Here is a 19469-nt window from a genome sequence, read left to right on the forward strand (position 1 = left end):
ACATGGACCTTCAGCATGGATGGTTTGCTGCTGAGTGTGACATAACAGGAAAAGAAACAGTACCTCTAAGTCAGAAACCATGGTGCTTGACTGGAAAAAGGTGGCCATCTCCAGTTTGAAGGAGAGTCATTACCCTAAATGGAGTTCAAATATCTGGGGGTTTTTTTCCCGAGGAATGAAATGTGAGATTTAAAGATGGATCAGTGCAGTGGCAGCAGTAATGCAGTTGATGTGATTGTCTGTTGTGGTGAAGGAGCTGAGACGAAAGGTAATGTTCTCAATTTACCGCTTAATCTAGGTTCCTACTCTCACCTATGGTCATGACTGAAAGGACAAGGTCTCGGATACAACCGGACACATTTTACAAAGTGTTATGACCCGCTTGTTTGAGTCGCAACATAAAAGAGATATGAACCAACAAAATAGCCTGAATGGAAAATATTTATTATAAAATGTAACTCATAAAACAATCAATCAAAGCAACCAGCAAAAGTCTTGGGATAATAATGAAGATAAAGAACTTAGGATATAATCAAAGCAACACTTTAACTACATGATACAAGTAATGCAAAACAAAACCTTAAGGTTAAAGAGTCAATGAGATGGCAGATCTTGACATGAGGACTCCTGAGTATCCTCTTTTGTGTTTTCAGATGTGTTAACTGATTAAATCTCTTGTCACAGTGTGAACACTTGTACGGTCTCTCCAGTGTGAATCGTCTGGTGCACTTTCAATTTTGGAGCTGTAATAAAAGTCTTCTCACACTCAAGCACATATACTCTTTCACACTAGTGTGGACCTTCATGTGTTCATTAAGGTTTGCTGATCGGTTGAAACTCTTCCCACACTGAGTGCATGTAAATGGTTTCTCTCCAGTGTGGGTCTTCATGTGTTTATTAGGTCTGAGAAGTTGCTGAAACTCATCCCACACTGAAGCTGCGGTCACACTAGAGTTTGGGTGTGTGTGCCCAGCTGACACAGACTGCCTGTGTTGCTATTCTCTAACACTCTTTATTCATCTAATTAATTAAATTGTTTAAACATATTTAAAGCCTCTAAATGATGTTTTAACCTGGGGAGACTAGGAGTAGTCTAACAGTATGAATGGAAGTCTATGGAGAGAAAAATCCGTCCGTGGCTTAAGTGCAAGTGAATGGTTTCTCTCCAGTGTGGATCCTTGTGTGTAGATTAAGGGATGATGATTGGCTGAAACTCTTCCCACACTGAGTGCAAGTGAATGGTTTCTCTCCAGTGTGGATCCTCATGTGTTGATAAAGGTTTGATGAGCAGTTAAAACTCTTCCCACACTGAGTGCATGTGAATGGTTTCTCTCCAGTGTGGATCCTCATGTGTGTATAAAGGTTTGATGATTGGCTGAAACTCTTCCCACACGGAGTGCATGTGAAAGGTTTCTTTCCAGTGTGGATCCTCATGTGTAGATTAAGGGATGACGATATGCTGAATCTCTTCCCACACTGAGTGCATGTGAATGGTTTCTCTCCAGTGTGGATTTTCATGTGATCATTAAGGTGTGATGATTGGCTGAAACTCTTCCCACACTGAGTGCATTTGAATGGTTTCTCTCTAGTGTGGGTCCTCATGTGAGTCTTAAGATTGTCTTTTCTTCCAAAAATCTTTCCACACTGAGTGCAGGTGAAATGATTCTTCAAAATACCATCAGTCTGTAAATGAATTTTTCCCTGAATTTTGACATGATGTTGCTCCTCTTTACTCCCCTCATTCTCTTCAATTAGGTCTGAAATAAATAAATAAAACATTAGTTTTCATTAAGTCTTAAAAACTCTCATCAAAATCTGAAAAGTGAAAAGACACTGGAAACATTGGCTACACACTGTAATTTTGATGCACACATATTTTAAAATAAATCAGATCATATTTTGTTTGGTCCATTAACGTGTACACATTTAAGCAGATTCAATTCATCTTTATTTATCTAGTGCTTTTACAATGTAAAGTGTGTCAAAGCCGCTTAACATAGAAGTTATAGTAAATGGACTCTATGCATGAACTCTGCTGACGTGTTTCCGGTAGAATATCAGTTAGGCTCTTTACGTCCACATAGCGTGTTCTACAGCGAAATCAAATAGCAGCGAAACCTAAACACATCAGAGCATGGCAAAGAAGGGAGATTTACACTTAAATTGATGAGGATCTAGTGCCAGTGGATGTCCAGCATCTGGAACATCATTATTGTTCAGTTCTGGAACCCACGGTAGTTGATTAATACACCAGATCAGGCTGACACTGCTTCGAAGCTGTTTTTGGTGATGTTATAAATTTCTAACGGTACAGTTAAAAAATTATGTACTATAATTTAACCCATATGAAAGTAGTAACAAGTTGTAATTGTATTTTATATTAAATAATATTATGTTTTTAAACATACTTTTAAAAGTTCACACTTAGCTGATGATTGATTATAAAGCTTGTTTGGAATGCTGTCCCGGGAGAAAGCCCAGAGCTCATAAGATCCTCGAGCCCGGGGCTCCCTCCCGTTTGCAAGGCGACAGGGGAGTTTGAGCTCAGGTCTCGAGAACTCCCCTGCTGTAGTAGCTAATGAACAGATAGTGATTACTCTTAAGAGATAACTACTTACTAGGAGCATGTCTATGGTGTTGATTTGGACTAGTCAAGTAACTTAAGTTAAATGTTATGGACGGTGGGAGGAACCCAGGGGAAACCCACGTGAGCATGGGGAGAACGTGTAAACTCCGCACAGAAATGCTGGCTGGCTTGGTAAGAACTAGAACCAGTGACGTTGTTGCTGTGAGGCAACAGTGCTAACCACTAGGCCACCGTGCCACCCATCTAGGAAAGGAGGAGGAGTAGGGTGGAAGGGGGGATTCTTCAAAATAAAGATGGCTGTGATATGGAACTTAGGGTATTTATAGTGGCTGAGAAATTGAATAATTCGGGGCCGGCTGCAAGCAATCATAAGCACGTGATCCTCTCGAAATTAGTTTATAAATAAACTTCACATAGTAAATTCTATTATACTGTATATATTGTATACATGCATATACACACACACAAACACACCAAACATTCTAGTGTCATGTAATAGGCACATAACAAACTGAAACAAATGTGTTAAGCACAAGTATTTATATGCAAAACCTAATATATTGCTTTCTGACTTATACATCCTACAACATCCAGAGTAATGTGTCCAGAGTAAAAGCAACTGTAAGGGAGACGACGTCCATCACAAGGCTGAACAACATCTCTTTCTATTACAACGAGCATCAACCAGATTTACACAATGGCTTGCCTTCTGCCCATCAGTAAAAGCTTGAGCTAAAGATTAAAGAGTAGATGATCAAGCAAAATTTTGTCATGTAAAAAAATTATATAAACACAAACTGCACATAATTTCTATGTTGTTGTCTGCACTGCAGGAATATAAAATTGTCAATATAATAAACATTAATTTTCAATGCATTAATATACATAAATAACAGAACAATTTGAGTGAGCATTTGCTCTGCACTAATGTAAATATAAATAACTTTAGATACTTGTACTGCACTAATGTAAATATACAGGGTTTTTTTGTGCAGAATTATGCGATGGTTACCGTCATCAAATGTACCACCTCAGTCTTTTGGCAAAAATCAGGCAGGCAACTTCTATCAGACCCCCAGTGATGCTCAATAATGCAAAATGCATTTGTTTCAAGTAGGGAAAATGTAATGAATGGGATACCACCTCCAACTCATTTTCAACAAGGAAAACCCTGAACTATGTAAATATAAGTAACTAGACATTTGCACTGCAGTTATGTAAAAAAATTAATTTAGACATTTGCGCTGCAACATAAATATAAATACATTTTTTGACACGTGTAAATTTGACACAATGTTAAGCAAAAAAAGCTGTGTAAGTGTGTTTGTTCAAATCTGTAGTCATCTTGACAGGTAACAGTAAAAAAAAAAAAAAAACATTCAGAGCTTTCGCTGAAACATGTTGATGTTATTTTAGTTGAGCTGGATCATCATGTCATCCTGAGTATAAATTACCTTTCACTCAAACTATGCAGCTTCTCTGACTTCATCATTGACCTGAAATGCTGATCTCTCCTGTCACTCCAACCTTATAGTTAGTAATGTTCATACTTATTGAAATTGTTTATTTATTTATTTCTGTTTTAATGCCATATCAGCAGCATTATTTATATTCATGGCAAAAACATATACTAATTAATATACAATATATAATCATAAAATCAAATCAGTTTCTTAACATACATTATAAAAAAACAACAAAAAGTATACAAGTAGCAGCAACACTAAAAACAGTCTGATACTATCTTTTAGTTTGATTTAAGATAAATATTCTAAAAGTGCTCCAGAAGGCACCTTTTCAAACATTTGACTTCAAATATTTCCCGAAACGTTAAACGTCCAACTTCATTTAAAAATAGACATTCTATTACAATACATTTTATCATCCAAATATTCTTACACAAGTCACAAATAGGTTTTTCTTCCTCTTTCAATAAATATGCGTGTGTAAGTCTTGAGTGTCTGATTCTACATCTTGAATGTACAACCTGGTCATGTCTATTTTCAAAACAGTAATTATTTCTTTAATTTACAAATTGTTATTCCTACATTCATCCCATTCTATTTGCCATTTCTCATTAATATACAGATTTAAAACAGGTTTAATATCAGACACAAGAATTTTACATTCTGTAATCTCCAACTGTAGTTCTTCCTTAGCTGCTTTTTCTGCACATTCATTTACAATGAACCCCATATGACCAGGTATCAAGCAGAAAATAATATCAAAGTCTTTAGTCTTTAAAAGGTCCACTTTTTCAATAATGCTAAAAATCATAGGATGATCAGTTTTCAGAGATTCAAGTGCTTGTTAGCAGAACATAGAATCTGTGCAAATTAAAAACTGCCGTTGCTGTTCTTTTTCTATTTGTTCCAGAGCTAAAAACAGTGCACAAGATCAGCTGTGAAAAGAGCTTTGTCCGGGAATACTCTTTCTGAAACACTCTGAACCAATCACTGCTGCAGCAGGTGCTCGTCCATCTGATTTTGAACCATCTGTATACACTGGTACATAAGTTGGAGGATTGCATCGGATATTCATAAATTCTTCCTGATAAACATTTGGGTGGATTTCCCTTTTTTTAAACTGAGACAGGTGCATTATAATAGATGGCTTTTTAATATACCAAGGTGGTTTAGAGCATGCATGCATCGTTGTTATTATATCCAGATTAATATCCAACTTCTCCAAGTGAGTTTTCATTAAAATTCCTAAAGGTCTGATGTATCTGGGTCTGGCTTCATATAGGTGCTGATATTGAGGGTGGAAAACTGTAGAATATGCTGGATTGTCTTTATTAGCTTTCAGCTTGACTGCATATTCGAGAGCCTGTTTCAATCTTCTGTTGTAAAGTGACATTTCTCCTGCTGCCGTATATAAACTTTGAATTGGAGAAGTCCTGTATGCTACAAGAGCAAGTCTCCGTCCTGTATGATGTACGGTATCAAGCATCTTTATGTATGATATCCTTGCATATCCGTAAACTATGCTCCCTAGTCCATTTTTGATCTAGTAAATGTCCTATAAAGCCTTAAGAGTATCGCCCAATCTGCAGCCCATTTGATCTTTGCTAAAACCTTTGTAACATTCTTTGCTTTAAAACATCTATTTCGTAATACTTTAATATGAGGAATAAAAGACAACTTATTGTCAAAACTCATTCCTAGGAACTTTACCTCTTTCACAACTTGTATAGTTTCTCTATCTAAAAAAGCTCTGGATATAAATGCATAGATCTTAAAAGACAAAAATGCATGCATACAGTTTTGGATTTAGAAAATTGAAAACCATTTAAAGCTTACCAGTCATACATTTTATTTATACATATCTGAATTTGTCTCTCGATTGTATTCATATTTTTCCCTTTATAACAAATACATATATAATCTACATATAAACTACAAAATATATTATTCCCAATAACATTTACAACATTATTAATTTTAATACTAAATAGTGTTACTGATAGTATACTTTCTTGGGGCACTCCTGATTCTTGTATATGCAATTCAGATAATATATTTTTAATACGCACACGAAACACTGTTGGATAAAAAATTAAAATTAGGCAAATCTCCTCTAAAACCCATCTCCTGTAAATCTTTTAAAATACCATAACTCCAGGTAGTATCATAGATCTTTTCCAGATAAAAAAACCTGCTACTATGTGTTCTCTTTTAATAAAACCATCTCGCACAAAAGATTCTAATCGTATAAGATGATCAAGAGTAGTTTTCCCTCTTCTAAACCCACACTGAGTTATTAATCTTCTGTTCTTTTTCTAAAATCCAAACCAATCGATCATTAATCATTTGTTCCATTGTTTTGCAAAGGCAACTGGTAAGTGCTGTTGGACGATAATTATTTGAATGATCTATTCCCGGTTTAGGTATCGGTATAATAATAGCTTCTTTCCAAAAGGCTGGTATTTCTCCTGATTTCCAGATATTGTTAACCCGACAAGATGTAGAAATGCCATCTAAAAAGGTGACCTGGTGTTTGTCCAATCAGGGACATTGACAACATAAATATACAAATAATAATGTTCACCCAGGATTTGCCAATGTGAAACGTCTGTTAATGAACACCAGGTATAGCATGAGCAGTGTGGAACGAGATTACAGATAAGACAGGATTCTTTTTATCGAGGGTTAGAATGACCCAGGGTTAACTATTTCAAGTGTCAAAAGCTCTAAGAATCCTCAGCATCTGCTCTTAGAATAAACAGAGCACAATGAGAAACAGTGACGTACATCAATTGTCAATGATGTGATAGCAGTGACCTGATCTCATATGCTATTGCTTGAGAACTTCCAATTATATTGCCTATTGGAGAAATGATCAGGAACAATAAATGACAGAAAACTGTAAAACTCAGCCATAGGGAGCACCGGGACATTTCCCGGTGGCCTGACAGTCATCTGGCCTGCCACAGTGATTCTGGCCTGCTCCGCCCCCACTTATCATAAACATTGCGCTTTTCTCCCCAAACTTAATTTAGTAAGTTTGCCCCCATTTGCCACCAGCAAAATGCCACGCTGGGCCCATATAGCCCATGCCTAAATCCGCCACTGGCAATGCTAAACGTTATTGTTCCACTATAATTTGTTCGTTTTGTCTCACTTCGTCCCACAACAAGATTATAGTTTAGAATACTGTACAATGTTTTATAATAATTAATTATTTTAATGTCCATTTCATTCAGCAAATTTAATATTGGGGCATCCATGGTTTTTGACATACTTTAAACCAGGGTTTCTGCAGGTTTCACCAAGTTAAATGTAACCCTTTTATGACCATTATGAATGAAATTTTAGACTCATAAAGGGCTAAGGGATTTTTCAAATGGCCCAGATTATGTATTTCCCCCTTAAAAAAATATTATAATTTAATACATTTAATAATACAATACATTCATTCATTATCTTTTCGGCTTAGTCCCTTTATTAATCTGTGGTCGCCACAACGGAATGAACCGACAACTTATCCAGCATTAGTTTTTTATGCAGTGGATGCCCTTCTAGCTGCAGCCCATCACTGGGGAACACCCATACACACTCATTCACAAACATACACCACGGACAATTTAGCTTACCCAAATCACCTGTACCATATGTCTTTGGACTTGTGGGGGAAACCGGAGCACCCAGAGGAAACCCACGCGAACACGGGAAGAACATACAAAGTTCTTCCACACAGAAATGCCATCTGACTCAGCCAAGGCTCGAACCAGCGACCTTCTTGCTGTGAGCCGATAGCACTACCTACTGCGCCACCGCATCACCAATAATACAATAATAAATAAATATTAAAACATTTATATTTTAGATATTTCTTAGCAAAAGATTTTAAATGTTGTGTAAAAAAAACTACTACTTACTTACTGTACTTGTATCCATGCACTTTTTTTCCAAAATAAACTTTCTATAAAATAAAAAAATGAACAAATGTTTTAAATGTTTTAAAAACTATAATAAACTAAATTGATGCACAACAATCTGTCCACAGCAGTAAATACATGAAGCACGTTTAAACAAATGTTATTGTAAGGAAAATAATTAAACCATTATGATAAATAAAGTTAAAATGACCTTTTTGAATGAAAAGTTGAAAGTTTTATTGAGATGGATTGTTGGTGATTGTATGGGTTTTGGCCAGATTGGGTAGCAGAACATGAACAAAGGAAAATGAAGACTTGTTTAAAAAAAGATTTAAGACCTACAACACAATATTTCAGTAAAGTTAGGACTTTAAGGCCTAAAATTTAGATTTTGGAATTTAAGACATTTTAAGAGCCCACGGAAACCCTGTTTAAACACAATAGCCCTGGCAATTAGTTATTATAATAATGATGTAATTCAGATACTATCTGTGAGAACTAGTAACAACTACTAAAAACAAGTTTAATCCTATAGAGAGGTTGATGAAAAAAAGGGAATTGTGATCAATGTGTCATATGTAAATGAAAAGTACTAAGCCAACACTATCACTGTAATAGCAGATATCTTCTATGAGAATACTGTAGGTCAAATATCTTCAGCTCAGTTAAACTTTTTTAATTTATTGTTTTTATTTATTTTATATAGCACCAGTGCTTAAGGATGCTTTACAAACAGTAGGAGAACAAGAAAAGCAATAACCTTAAGAAGGTAGAGAAAATGGGAGACTAATAATACATAAAAGAATGACAAAAGACACGAGAACAAGTGACGAAAGAAACTCATTCCTGTCTTTCAATGAGTGCTTATGTGCATTTAGGAGAACTAGGCAGCACACTCAGGGCTGTAAGATGGATTTAATTTAGTATTCTTATTATTAAAATATATCTGAATGAGGATCTAATGACTGAGTTGGTCTTTAAGAATGAAAATCAACCTGTTTGTTCCTGCAGATCTTCCTGTTTGACTCTGAATGTTTCTTCAATCTTCACATCTTCACTCTCCACTTTAATAAACGCCATCTTTATAACAGTGTGGAGATCAGTCGCTTCAGCAGGAGTTTTTCTCTGTGTTTGGACACTTTATCCTGTTTAAAATGAACAAAACAATGAACAGAAATAACTTCTCTTCAACACTTGCTTCAACAGTTTCTTTTAATGACAACAAAAAGAAATCAGGTAAAGGTTTCATTAAAACACGTATTACACACTTCTTTGTTACTTTATTCAAACAATAGCCCTCGGTTACTGAGAATAAAATAGTACTACGTTGTATAAAGGGTTAAATAATATTTCCAACATTGGGAACTTAATTAAGCATTGGATGAAAACCCTGAAACTTTAATTAGATCGAGTTATATCTGTAAACGTTTTAAAACAAACCTTTCTCCACTTGAATCCCAGCGCTGAAGCGGCGCCGCGTGATGACGTCACACACCACGCCAAAATAAAAGTCTTTTTGTTTAGCTTTTTTGCCACTTACTGTTGTAGTCATGACTTATTGATACATTTCTCCCATGTTTTTCACTTTACACTATATCTTTTCTCTCTCTCTCTCTCTCTCTCTCTCTCTCTCTCTCTCTCTCTCTCTCTCTTTCTCTCTCATATATAATACAGAGAAAACACAGAAATGAATAAAATAAAATAAATATATAGATTAATAAAATTAAAAAAAGATTAATACAAATAAAAGTAGATAAATAAAAATAAAATGAATAAAAATAAAAATAGGTTAATAAAAATAAAAAGATTAATAAAAAAATATAAATAAAAATATAATAATAAAAATAAAAAATAGATTAGATCTCTCTTTCTCTCACACACAAACACACACTTCAGTATTTAAAGTTGATCAAAACCTTTAATCTAAACATTTTAAAACAATTTTAAGAAACTTTTTTAATCCAGTTCATGATGACTTGCATGTCTACAACACATTACTTCCTATTAATATGCGAGTCCAAATCTCATTATCATAATTATGACCTCTTCTTGTCTATTTCTACAACTATAGGCCTGTATAGGGTTCCCTTTTTTTCATTTGAATTTTCGTCTCTTATTATCTGTGCTCCACGTTTCCTGTGATTCTTTAGCAATATCTTCAATAATAATATTTAATTTACCTTTACTTACAGAAGCATTAAAGGGGTAGTTCACATAAAAATTACAATTCTGTCATTTCCTCATCCTCTACTTGTTCCAAACCTGTTTGAGTTTCTTCTGCTGAATGGAAATGAAGAGAATACAGGAGCAAAAACAGCCACTATATGGGTCAACAGTTCCTACTTTGGCTGCTATTTTCAACATTTTCTTGCACACAAAATATTCCTGGAACTCGATTACAATTGAACCACTAAAGTCACATGGACTGTTTTCACAATGTTTTTGCTTCCTTTTCTGGACTTTGAGCATCTCGGGACTCTTGCTGTCTATGACAGACGAGGGAGATCTCTGATTTCCTCTAAAGTGTCTTCATTTGCGTTCTGAAGATGAGCAAAGTTCTCAGGGGATTGAAACAATAGGTAGAGGGACAATCGTTCTCGAGTGCCTAGTGTACACTATAACGCACGGCTCCCATCAGTGCTGATATACAGCCACATCGCACTGCTTTTATTTATTTCATTTTTATTGCAATAACAACAGGCCATTACAACAAATAGAAACAAAAACTGATAGAAGGCCACGTCGCACTGCTACCTGTGTGATATTACTCATTTATGCATTCATTTTCTTTCCAGCTTAGTCCCTTTATTAATCAGGGGTCGCCATAGTGGAATGAACCGCCAACTTATCTAGCACATGCTTTATGCAGTGGATGCCCTTCTAGCAGCAAACCATTACTTGGAAACATGCATACACACTCATTCACTCCACATGTCTATGGACTTGGGGGAAACCAGAGCACCTGGAGGAAACTCACGTAAACATGGGGAGAACATGCAAACTCCACACAGAAATGCCGAATGACCCAGCTGAGGCTCAAACCAGCGACCTTCTTGCTGTGAGGTGACCCACTGCACCACTACGCCTCACATGTATAATTATTTGAGGTATTAAACTGGTCAATACCAGTGAAGAACTATGTTTACAAATGGTTGTTATTTTTAAACGTGTGAAAAGGCACCATACAGATTTAATGATTGTAATGATCTGGGGAATCAAGCATGTATTGTTATAGACACCTTTGCTTATTTGTCTTAAGAGATGTAAGGCAGGTCCTGTTCATGTAATATGCTTTAGGCTATCAAGTTGGTATTGGCATGAACAGCTATACCTGTTAACAGGTTTCTTATATGTAAAACGGTAATATTCAGTTAATGGTATGGCTTATCAGGCAGCTATTAATAAAGATGACGGCACATGATGATGATCCATTTGTTTTATAGCTGATGCAGGGTCAGTACCAAGGTTTGAGCTAAATCGTAAATCTGTGTTAAATATACGCACATCCTTTGTGTTATCAAGTGTGTTGCTTCATGTCCCTGATCCTGTTTTCTAGCACCCTCATAGTGTTGGGACACCCAGTGTTGTAGAGCTGACCACTGTTGATCAAAAGAAGAGCAATGAGCTGTATAATGACACCAGTTCAGTTCATCTTTATCTTTACACTGTAGAAACTCTTACTATCATCTACTCAGTTTATTTGGTGAAACAAATTTACACTTAAAAATGTTGATTACATTTTAAAGTTGTGAAATTACTGAAAATACATTAAGAATTATGTAAATGTTAAAGAAATGTTAAGTAAATGTTTCTAAACAAATAAGTAGATTAAAATAAAGTAACTGCAGAAATAAAGTCGAATAAGTATTGTAATTATATTATATGATGCTTATTTTTAGCAACATTTACTTAATTCTTAAATTATAATAAAAAACACTGAAAAAAATCCACTCTTTCAATTATTTATTTTAGTTTATTTTTATTTATTTATTATTTTATTTTAGTTATTTTTTTATTAGAGAAAATGTTTTTACTCAAGAATGAAGTAAATGTTACTAAAGAAGATTTAGATAATTTGATAAAGTAATCTCATAAATGAAGTTGAGTAATTACTTTATTACATAATTATATTATTTAAATTTGCTTAATTGTTTTGTAACATTTACAAGTGAAATAATGAAAATTTACTTTAAAAATAAAAAATCAAGTACATTTAAGTCATTAGATGAACTGTTCTCATGAATTAAATTGAATGAATCTAATTTAAATCCATAAGCAATGCATCGGTAACTCTAAATTAAACACAAGAATAAAATAAATTCAAATTATGTTAATCTCTGAAATAAAACTTTCATTTATTAATTTAATAATTTATTGACAGTATTAATTGATGTGATAGTAGCTCTAAAGCAAAACGCAAAAGTAATAATAATAGTTGAAAGATTTAATTTAAATGCAGTATGCTACTCAAATGTCCTATATTTGACCCACATGTCCAGTAAATATAATTAAACCAAATGTTAAACAAAGCTGTCTGTTTTATTAAACGTTTGTTCTTCAAATCTGATTAAAGCTCCTGTTTACTCATACTCTGCAGATGCAGCCTGATCCCACAAGGAACAACTATTTTATGTTTTGTCAGTTTAGTGGCTAATTCAGAGTTCAGATCTACGAAAATGGAGGATTTTTAAAAGGAGGCACCAAACCTCACCCCTAAACCCGACCATCATTGAAGGATGAGCAAATTAATCATACTAAATGTACTAATAAGATCCTATACATTCATATGTACAAGCCAAATAAAAAAGTCAGGAATTGCTGTGAGATATCATTGGCAAATTACATTGAACAGTCTTTAAAATGAATTCATCAGGTACATCCTGAATCTTTAATTAATTAAAGCTAACTTAAGAGATAAATAAAAACTGACTGATTGTGAAATGTTATTACCATTTTAAATAACTGTGTTGTAGTCTTAGAAGAGCAAACATGTACTGGATAATAATAACGTATGGCTGAATCAAGGGAAATGGGAATATGTGTGGCACATAATAAATGGGTTTGAGTTTTTGTGGTGTCCGAGCGCCATCTGCTGGTTGATGTCGGTAGCGGTAGTGTTGCTTTCAGTTTCACTTTCATTTTGAACTAAACAGCATAAAAATGTACTAACAGTTTAGATCTTTCCATCAAGGGTAATACACTGTAAGCACTATTTTTGTTGACTGATCTGATAAATGCAAGAAATTTTCTGTTAAAGAATAGTTTTAATTTGTATAACTGCTCATTCATGATGGCTGAATTTATCGGGATAATAGTATCTGTAGCTAAAACACACTGCACAAGATTTATGTGAGAGAGTAAAAGAGATTTATTTGTGTTATTAAAAAAGAAAGTTCAAAGTAATAGCTTTTATTTGCAATCTTTTACAACATTGTACATGTATTTATAATGTTTAAAATATTGCAAATAAAACTATTATTTAGAACTTTCATTTTTATCAAAGACTTTTTACTACACACTGCTGTTCACAAAACAGATGGAGATTTGACAATCAATGTAAGAGATTAAAGGCTTTATCAGTCTTTACACATCATACAAGGGCCACAGAACTCCGAACTAATCTTGAATACAAGGCCCACGTCTGGGCCACATAAAATGTGTTACTTGGCTCAAGCTTGGTGGAGTTGTGGCACTACTTTGGTTCAGTTCTGGCTAAAAGGATGAGGGCCAGTTCTGGGCTGGGGAACACTAACTGATCTGGGCCACATCTTAGCTGTTGATATGGGCTAGATCAGGGCCAAAGGAAATTTGTTGACTGGGATAATTTAGCATCGGGTGAAAAACCTGAAACTTTAATCAATCGGTTATATCTGTGTTTTATTCTTTTGTAAACGTTTTAAAACACAAATCTTTCTCCAGTTAAATCACAAAAAGCGGCGCAGCCTTACGACGTCACACGCCACGCCAAAATAAAAGACTTTTTGTTCATTTTTTTGCCAGTTACTGCTGCAGTCATGACTTATTCATACATTTCTCCCTCGTTTTCCACTTTACACATCTGCTCTCTCTCTTACACACAAACACACACACTAGGGTTCTTTTTTCATATTCTTGTTGTCTCTTATTATCTGTATTCTACGTTTCCTGCCATTCTTTAGCAACATCGTCAGTAATAATATTAGGGTCATTCCTGGCAAATGGTAATATTTCAGTCCTCCGTATTTTTTAAAGTGGTTGTTGACTAAAATTACATTTTAAAAGCATTTTTCATTGATTTGCTTTGTACATTAAAATGAATCAAAACAATTCTACATTAAAAGCATTTTTAGCATAAAAATTGATTATTTCTGTGACAAACCAAGCTGTTTGTCACGTCCCAGAGGCACTTCTTTGAGACTGCATGTAGAAAAAAATTAATAAAATGCACACAGTGTCTAATTTTTGTTTCAGTATTACAATCATTTATTAGTGTTCTTTTCTGGTGATAAATAAAAATAAAATAAAAAATAAGATTTTTTTAAATAAAAAAGGCTACAAAGTTCTGTCCGTCAATATAAACTCAACCCCTTCACGCCAGCAATTCTCCACTCTTATATGACATCACAGACAGAAAGTGACATCATTCAGCTCTCTTAAATAGCATGGTGCAGAAGAAGGCAAGATATATTTTCATTTCTTTACATTTTATGATGTTTATTATAATTAGGAAGGGTACGGTCAAGCTTAACAATTCAACCCCGTAACGTAAAACTTAGATGGAATATTATTGTTTTTTTTTTCCAAACAATATAACATATTCTTGTTTAATTGCTGCCATGGGGGCCTTTGTCATGGATTGGTCAGGCTCTCACGACCCCCACTCACGAAGATCACCATCACCTGACTTCTAATGAGCACACAGCTGCATCACATTCACGAGCACCAGATAAAAGCACAGCACTCCAGTCGCTCATTGTCCGGGCTCGTCTCGACGAAAGCGGACAACTGAGCGACCACTCAGCGTAGTCATCCTCAGCTAAAACAAACGATTTACTTACCTGTTCTCTTTGTATTCCTCCTAGTCTTCCTGGTCCTCCCGAATCGTCCTGTCTTCCAGTCCTTCCAAGTCTGTGTCATCCTCTGTCAGCTGTATCTGGTGTGTGCTGTCCATCCTCGTGTATTCCTGTTACCCAGCCACGGAGGAAAAGACCCCAACATCATTCCTGATCCTCCTGGCTATCCTTCATGTGCTCCTTGTTGTCATTTAATAAACACCCTAACGTTTCCTTACCTCTGTCTCCTGTCCGCTTCATAACAGAAGCCCGGACCCATAACGACGACAACATGAGCACCCCCGATCACCTTCAAGAGCTGGTGGACCAGTTGAAGCGGATTCTACAGCCACCAGCTCCACTTTCCAACGCACCACCAGCACCGAGCACTTCCGCCTCCACAGTTTCTTCTTCGGCCCTTCCTTCCAGTCCCATGGCCCGACCAGCGCCCTACTCAGGCGGAGCGGGGGAGTGCAATGGTTTTCTGTTACAATGTTCCCTCATATTCGAAATGCAACCTTCTCTATATCCCACAGATAAGTCGAAGATCGCCTACATCGTATCTCTACTCTCTGGACCTGCACTTAAATGGGCTGAGACGATCTGGAACCAAGCCGGGCCGGTCATGAATTCCATCACTACCTTCACGGAGTATTTCAAAGAGGTGTTTGGACGTTCTGATGGGGAAGTAGCCGCTGGAGAGCAGCTGTATCATCTAAAGCAAGGTACTCTATCTACACAGGAATATGCTCTCCGGTTTCGCACTCTAGCAGCTGCAAGTGGATGGAATGAGAGATCGTTGTTGACCACGTACCGGCTCGGCTTGGAACCCACTCTCCGAATCCAACTGGCCACATTAGATGATACAATGGGTCTGGAGAGATTCATCCAACATTCTCTCCGATGTTCCGATCGTCTCCGTTCCTATCAACAGGACACCATCACCCCCTCGTCTGCACTCCTCCAATCGCCTGAGTCAACAGCCTCTCCAGAACCAGAACCCATGATAATAGAGTCTGGAAGACTGACATCAGCGGAACGACAGAGGAGGCTGACCCGGGGTCTGTGTCTATACTGCGGTGTCAGTGGACACACCCGTATGGAGTGTCCCCTTCGTCCCATTCGGACTTCAGTGAGTGTATTCAGTACGAATATTGAACAATGTAAACCACTTACTACCACCGTACAAATAACTACTGCCTCTATTTCTCTCCTTGTCACAGCCCTCATCGACTCCGGGTCAGCAGGGAACTTCATCTCCCAATCCCTCTGTCGTCAACTCCACCTCCGTACTGAGGCGTCCTCGCATATATACCAGATACAACCGATAACCCAGTGCACTCGATCTTCGACCCGTATCCATCGACAATGCGAAGACATCCTTCTTCAAGTGGGGTTGTTACATCAAGAGAGGATTCAATTTCTGGTTCTGGAGGGTGCAAATATGGACATCATTCTAGGGCGCCCGTGGCTGGTGAAGCACGATCCCATCATCTCTTGGGGCACAGGAGAGATAAAGAAATGGGGATCTGGATGTACACCTGCCTGTTTTCCAAATCTCCCTCTTCAAGGTCGGAACCCCATTTCTTTGTTTGCAACATCGGTCGAGAGCCCTCCTGAGAAGCAGTCTATCCACATTCCTAAGGAGTACAGCTCCTTTCATGATGTCTTCTGCCCCAAGCGAGCTTCCCAGCTACCGCCGCATCGGCCATGGGAACTGCGCGATCGACCTAGTTCCAGATGCCCAGTTGCCAAGAGGTAGGATCTACCCGCTCTCGCTTCCAGAGAATCAGGCAATGGAAGATTACATAAGGGAGGCTCTGAGTCAGGGGTACATACGTCACTCAAAATCACCAGCCGCCTCAAGCTTCTTCTTTGTGGCCAAGAAGGACGGAGGGCTGCGTCCATGCATCGACTACAGGGTCCTAAATAACGGTACAGTAAAATACCGATATCCCCTTCCTCTGGTACCAGCCGCTTTGGAACAGCTCCGAGAAGCTAAAGTCTTCACTAAATTGGACCTCCGCAGCGCGTATAATCTGATAAGAATACGTGAGGGGGACCAATGGAAGACAGCATTCGTGACCCCTACTGGCCACTATGAATATGAGGTCATGCCTTACGGTCTGGTCAACGCCCCCTCCGTATTCCAAAACTTCATTCATGAAGTCCTCCGGGAGTTTCTTCACCACTGTGTAATAGTGTACATAGATGACATCCTCATTTACTCCCGGAGTGAGGCCGAACATCGCCAACACGTTGCGGAGGTCCTACACACATTGAGAGAACATCACCTCTACCTCAAAGCGGAGAAATGCTCATTCCACCAGAAGTCGATTCATTTCTTGGGATACATCATTGACCAAACCGGTATACGTATGGATGGGAAGAAAATTGAGGCTGTTCTATCCTGGTCAGAACCCACTTCCATTAAGGAGCTCCAGAGGTTTCTTGGGTTTGCTAACTTTTATAGACGGTTTATCAAGGACTACAGCAGGATTACATCACCTCTCACTAATCTCCTCAAGGGTAAACCCAAAGGACTGGAGTGGACCAAAGAAGCAGCCGCAGCCTTCCGCCTTCTTAAGAAGGAGTTCACAAGGGCCCCACTCCTGACTCATCCTGACCCAAATCTTCCTTTCGTGGTGGAAGTGGACGCATCCACCACCGGCGTCGGGGCAGTATTATCTCAACATCATGATACACCGCCCCGACTGCATCCCTGTGCCTATTTCTCTCGGAAGTTGAGCCCGGCGGAGCAGAATTACAGCATAGGAGACAGGGAGCTTCTAGCAATCAAGCTAGCCTTGGAGGAGTGGCGTCACTGGTTGGAGGGAGCCAAACATCCGTTCCAGGTGATCACAGATCACAAAAACCTCCAATACATCAAAGAGGCCAAGAGACTATGTCCACGTCAAGCCAGATGGTCACTTTTCTTCTCACGTTTTGATTTCTCCATTTCCTATCGTCCAGGACCCAAGAATCTAAGAGCAGACGCTCTCTCTCGTTTACACGAGCATCACGATCATGAAGAACTCCCAACGAAGATTCTTCCCGAACACATCTCCATTTGTCCGATCACCTGGAACGCTCCTCCAGTCGTTGCCACTCCGGAAGCCCCTGCTCCGCCGGGATGCCCTCCTCATCGGCAGTTCATACCACCTGAACACCGGGTAGATCTGATCCACTCCTTACATACCTCGCTAGGCACTGGACATCCAGGGATCAACAATACTCTCTCGCTAGTATCCCAACGATTCTGGTGGCCAAACATGGCAAGGGATGTGAGGCAATATGTTCAGGGCTGTAAGGACTGTGCCCAATCCAAGAGCCCACGTCATCTACCCGCTGGAAAGCTCCATCCCTTGCCGATTCCGAACCGTCCCTGGTCACACCTAGGAGTGGACTTTATCACTGACCTCCCTTCGTCAGAAGGTAATACCTGTATTCTAGTCATAGTAGATAGATTCTCAAAGTTTGTCAAACTAATCCCTCTGAAAGGTCTTCCCACAGCCTTTGAAACTGCCGACAATATCTTTAATCAAGTCTTCAGGTCATTTGGTATTCCAGAAGATATTGTGTCGGACAGAGGTCCACAGTTCATCTCACGTCTATGGAAAGCCTTCTTCAAGCTCCTAGGTGTGGCCGTCAGCCTCTCTTCTGGATATCATCCCCAAACCAACGGGCAGACAGAGAGGAAGATTCAGGAGGTGGGACGGTTCCTGAGGACCTTCTGCAGTGGTCACCAGAACTCCTGGAGCCAGTATTTGGGCTGGGCAGAATATGCCCAAAATTCACTGCGGCAACCCTCCACCGGACTCACGCCATTCCAGTGCGTCCTGGGCTTCCAACCACCGCTCTTTCCCTGGGATGGCGAACCATCTGATGTCCCCGCAGTGGATCACTGGTTCCGGGAGAGCGAGAGAGTCTGGGACGAGGCTCATCAACATCTGCAGAGGGCAGTCCGTCGAAGCAAGGTAACCGCCGATAGGAGAAGGTCTGAAGAACCCAGATACACACCCGGACAAAAGGTGTGGCTATCCACCCGGGACATACGCATGCGACTGCCCTCTCGCAAGTTAAGTCCCCGATTTGTTGGTCCCTTCACCATCGTGGAACAGGTTAACCCCGTCACCTACAAACTACAATTACCCTCTCACTACCGTATTCACCCTACATTCCACGTATCACTCCTGAAACCCTATCACGATCCTGTTCTTCCCTCCACAGAGCCTGACCACGAAGAGGAACCCCCTCCTCCACTGCTCCTAGAAGAAGGAGCCGTCTACGCAGTGAAGGAGATCTTGCGTTCCCGACGTCGTGGTGGCCAGTTGGAGGACCTGGTGGACTGGGAAGGGTACGGCCCCGAAGAAAGGACATGGGTTCCCAGAGCTGATATTCTCGATCCTAGTCTCATGGTGGAGTTTCATGAGAGCCACCCTGAGTTCCCAGCGCCTAGAGGCAGAGGGAG

The 19469-nt window shown here is 38.6% G+C and overlaps 1 protein-coding gene across 1 annotated transcript; it reads right to left on the bottom strand.

Moving 5' to 3' along the window:
• Nucleotides 1-1167: 1167 nt before the first annotated feature.
• LOC130222197 (gastrula zinc finger protein XlCGF7.1-like) lies at nt 1168-9108 on the bottom strand (the record flags this gene model as incomplete). The annotated part of the gene is made up of 2 exons (XM_056454834.1): nt 8963-9108; nt 1168-1757 (listed from the first exon to the last, which is right to left on the bottom strand). Coding segments are annotated over exons 1-2 (675 nt in total), but the record flags the coding sequence as incomplete, so codon positions are not given.
• Nucleotides 9109-19469: the final 10361 nt, after the last annotated feature.

This window comes from Danio aesculapii, chromosome 4 (genome assembly GCF_903798145.1).
Source record: "Danio aesculapii chromosome 4, fDanAes4.1, whole genome shotgun sequence".
Classification (NCBI taxonomy): Eukaryota; Metazoa; Chordata; class Actinopteri; order Cypriniformes; family Danionidae; genus Danio; species Danio aesculapii.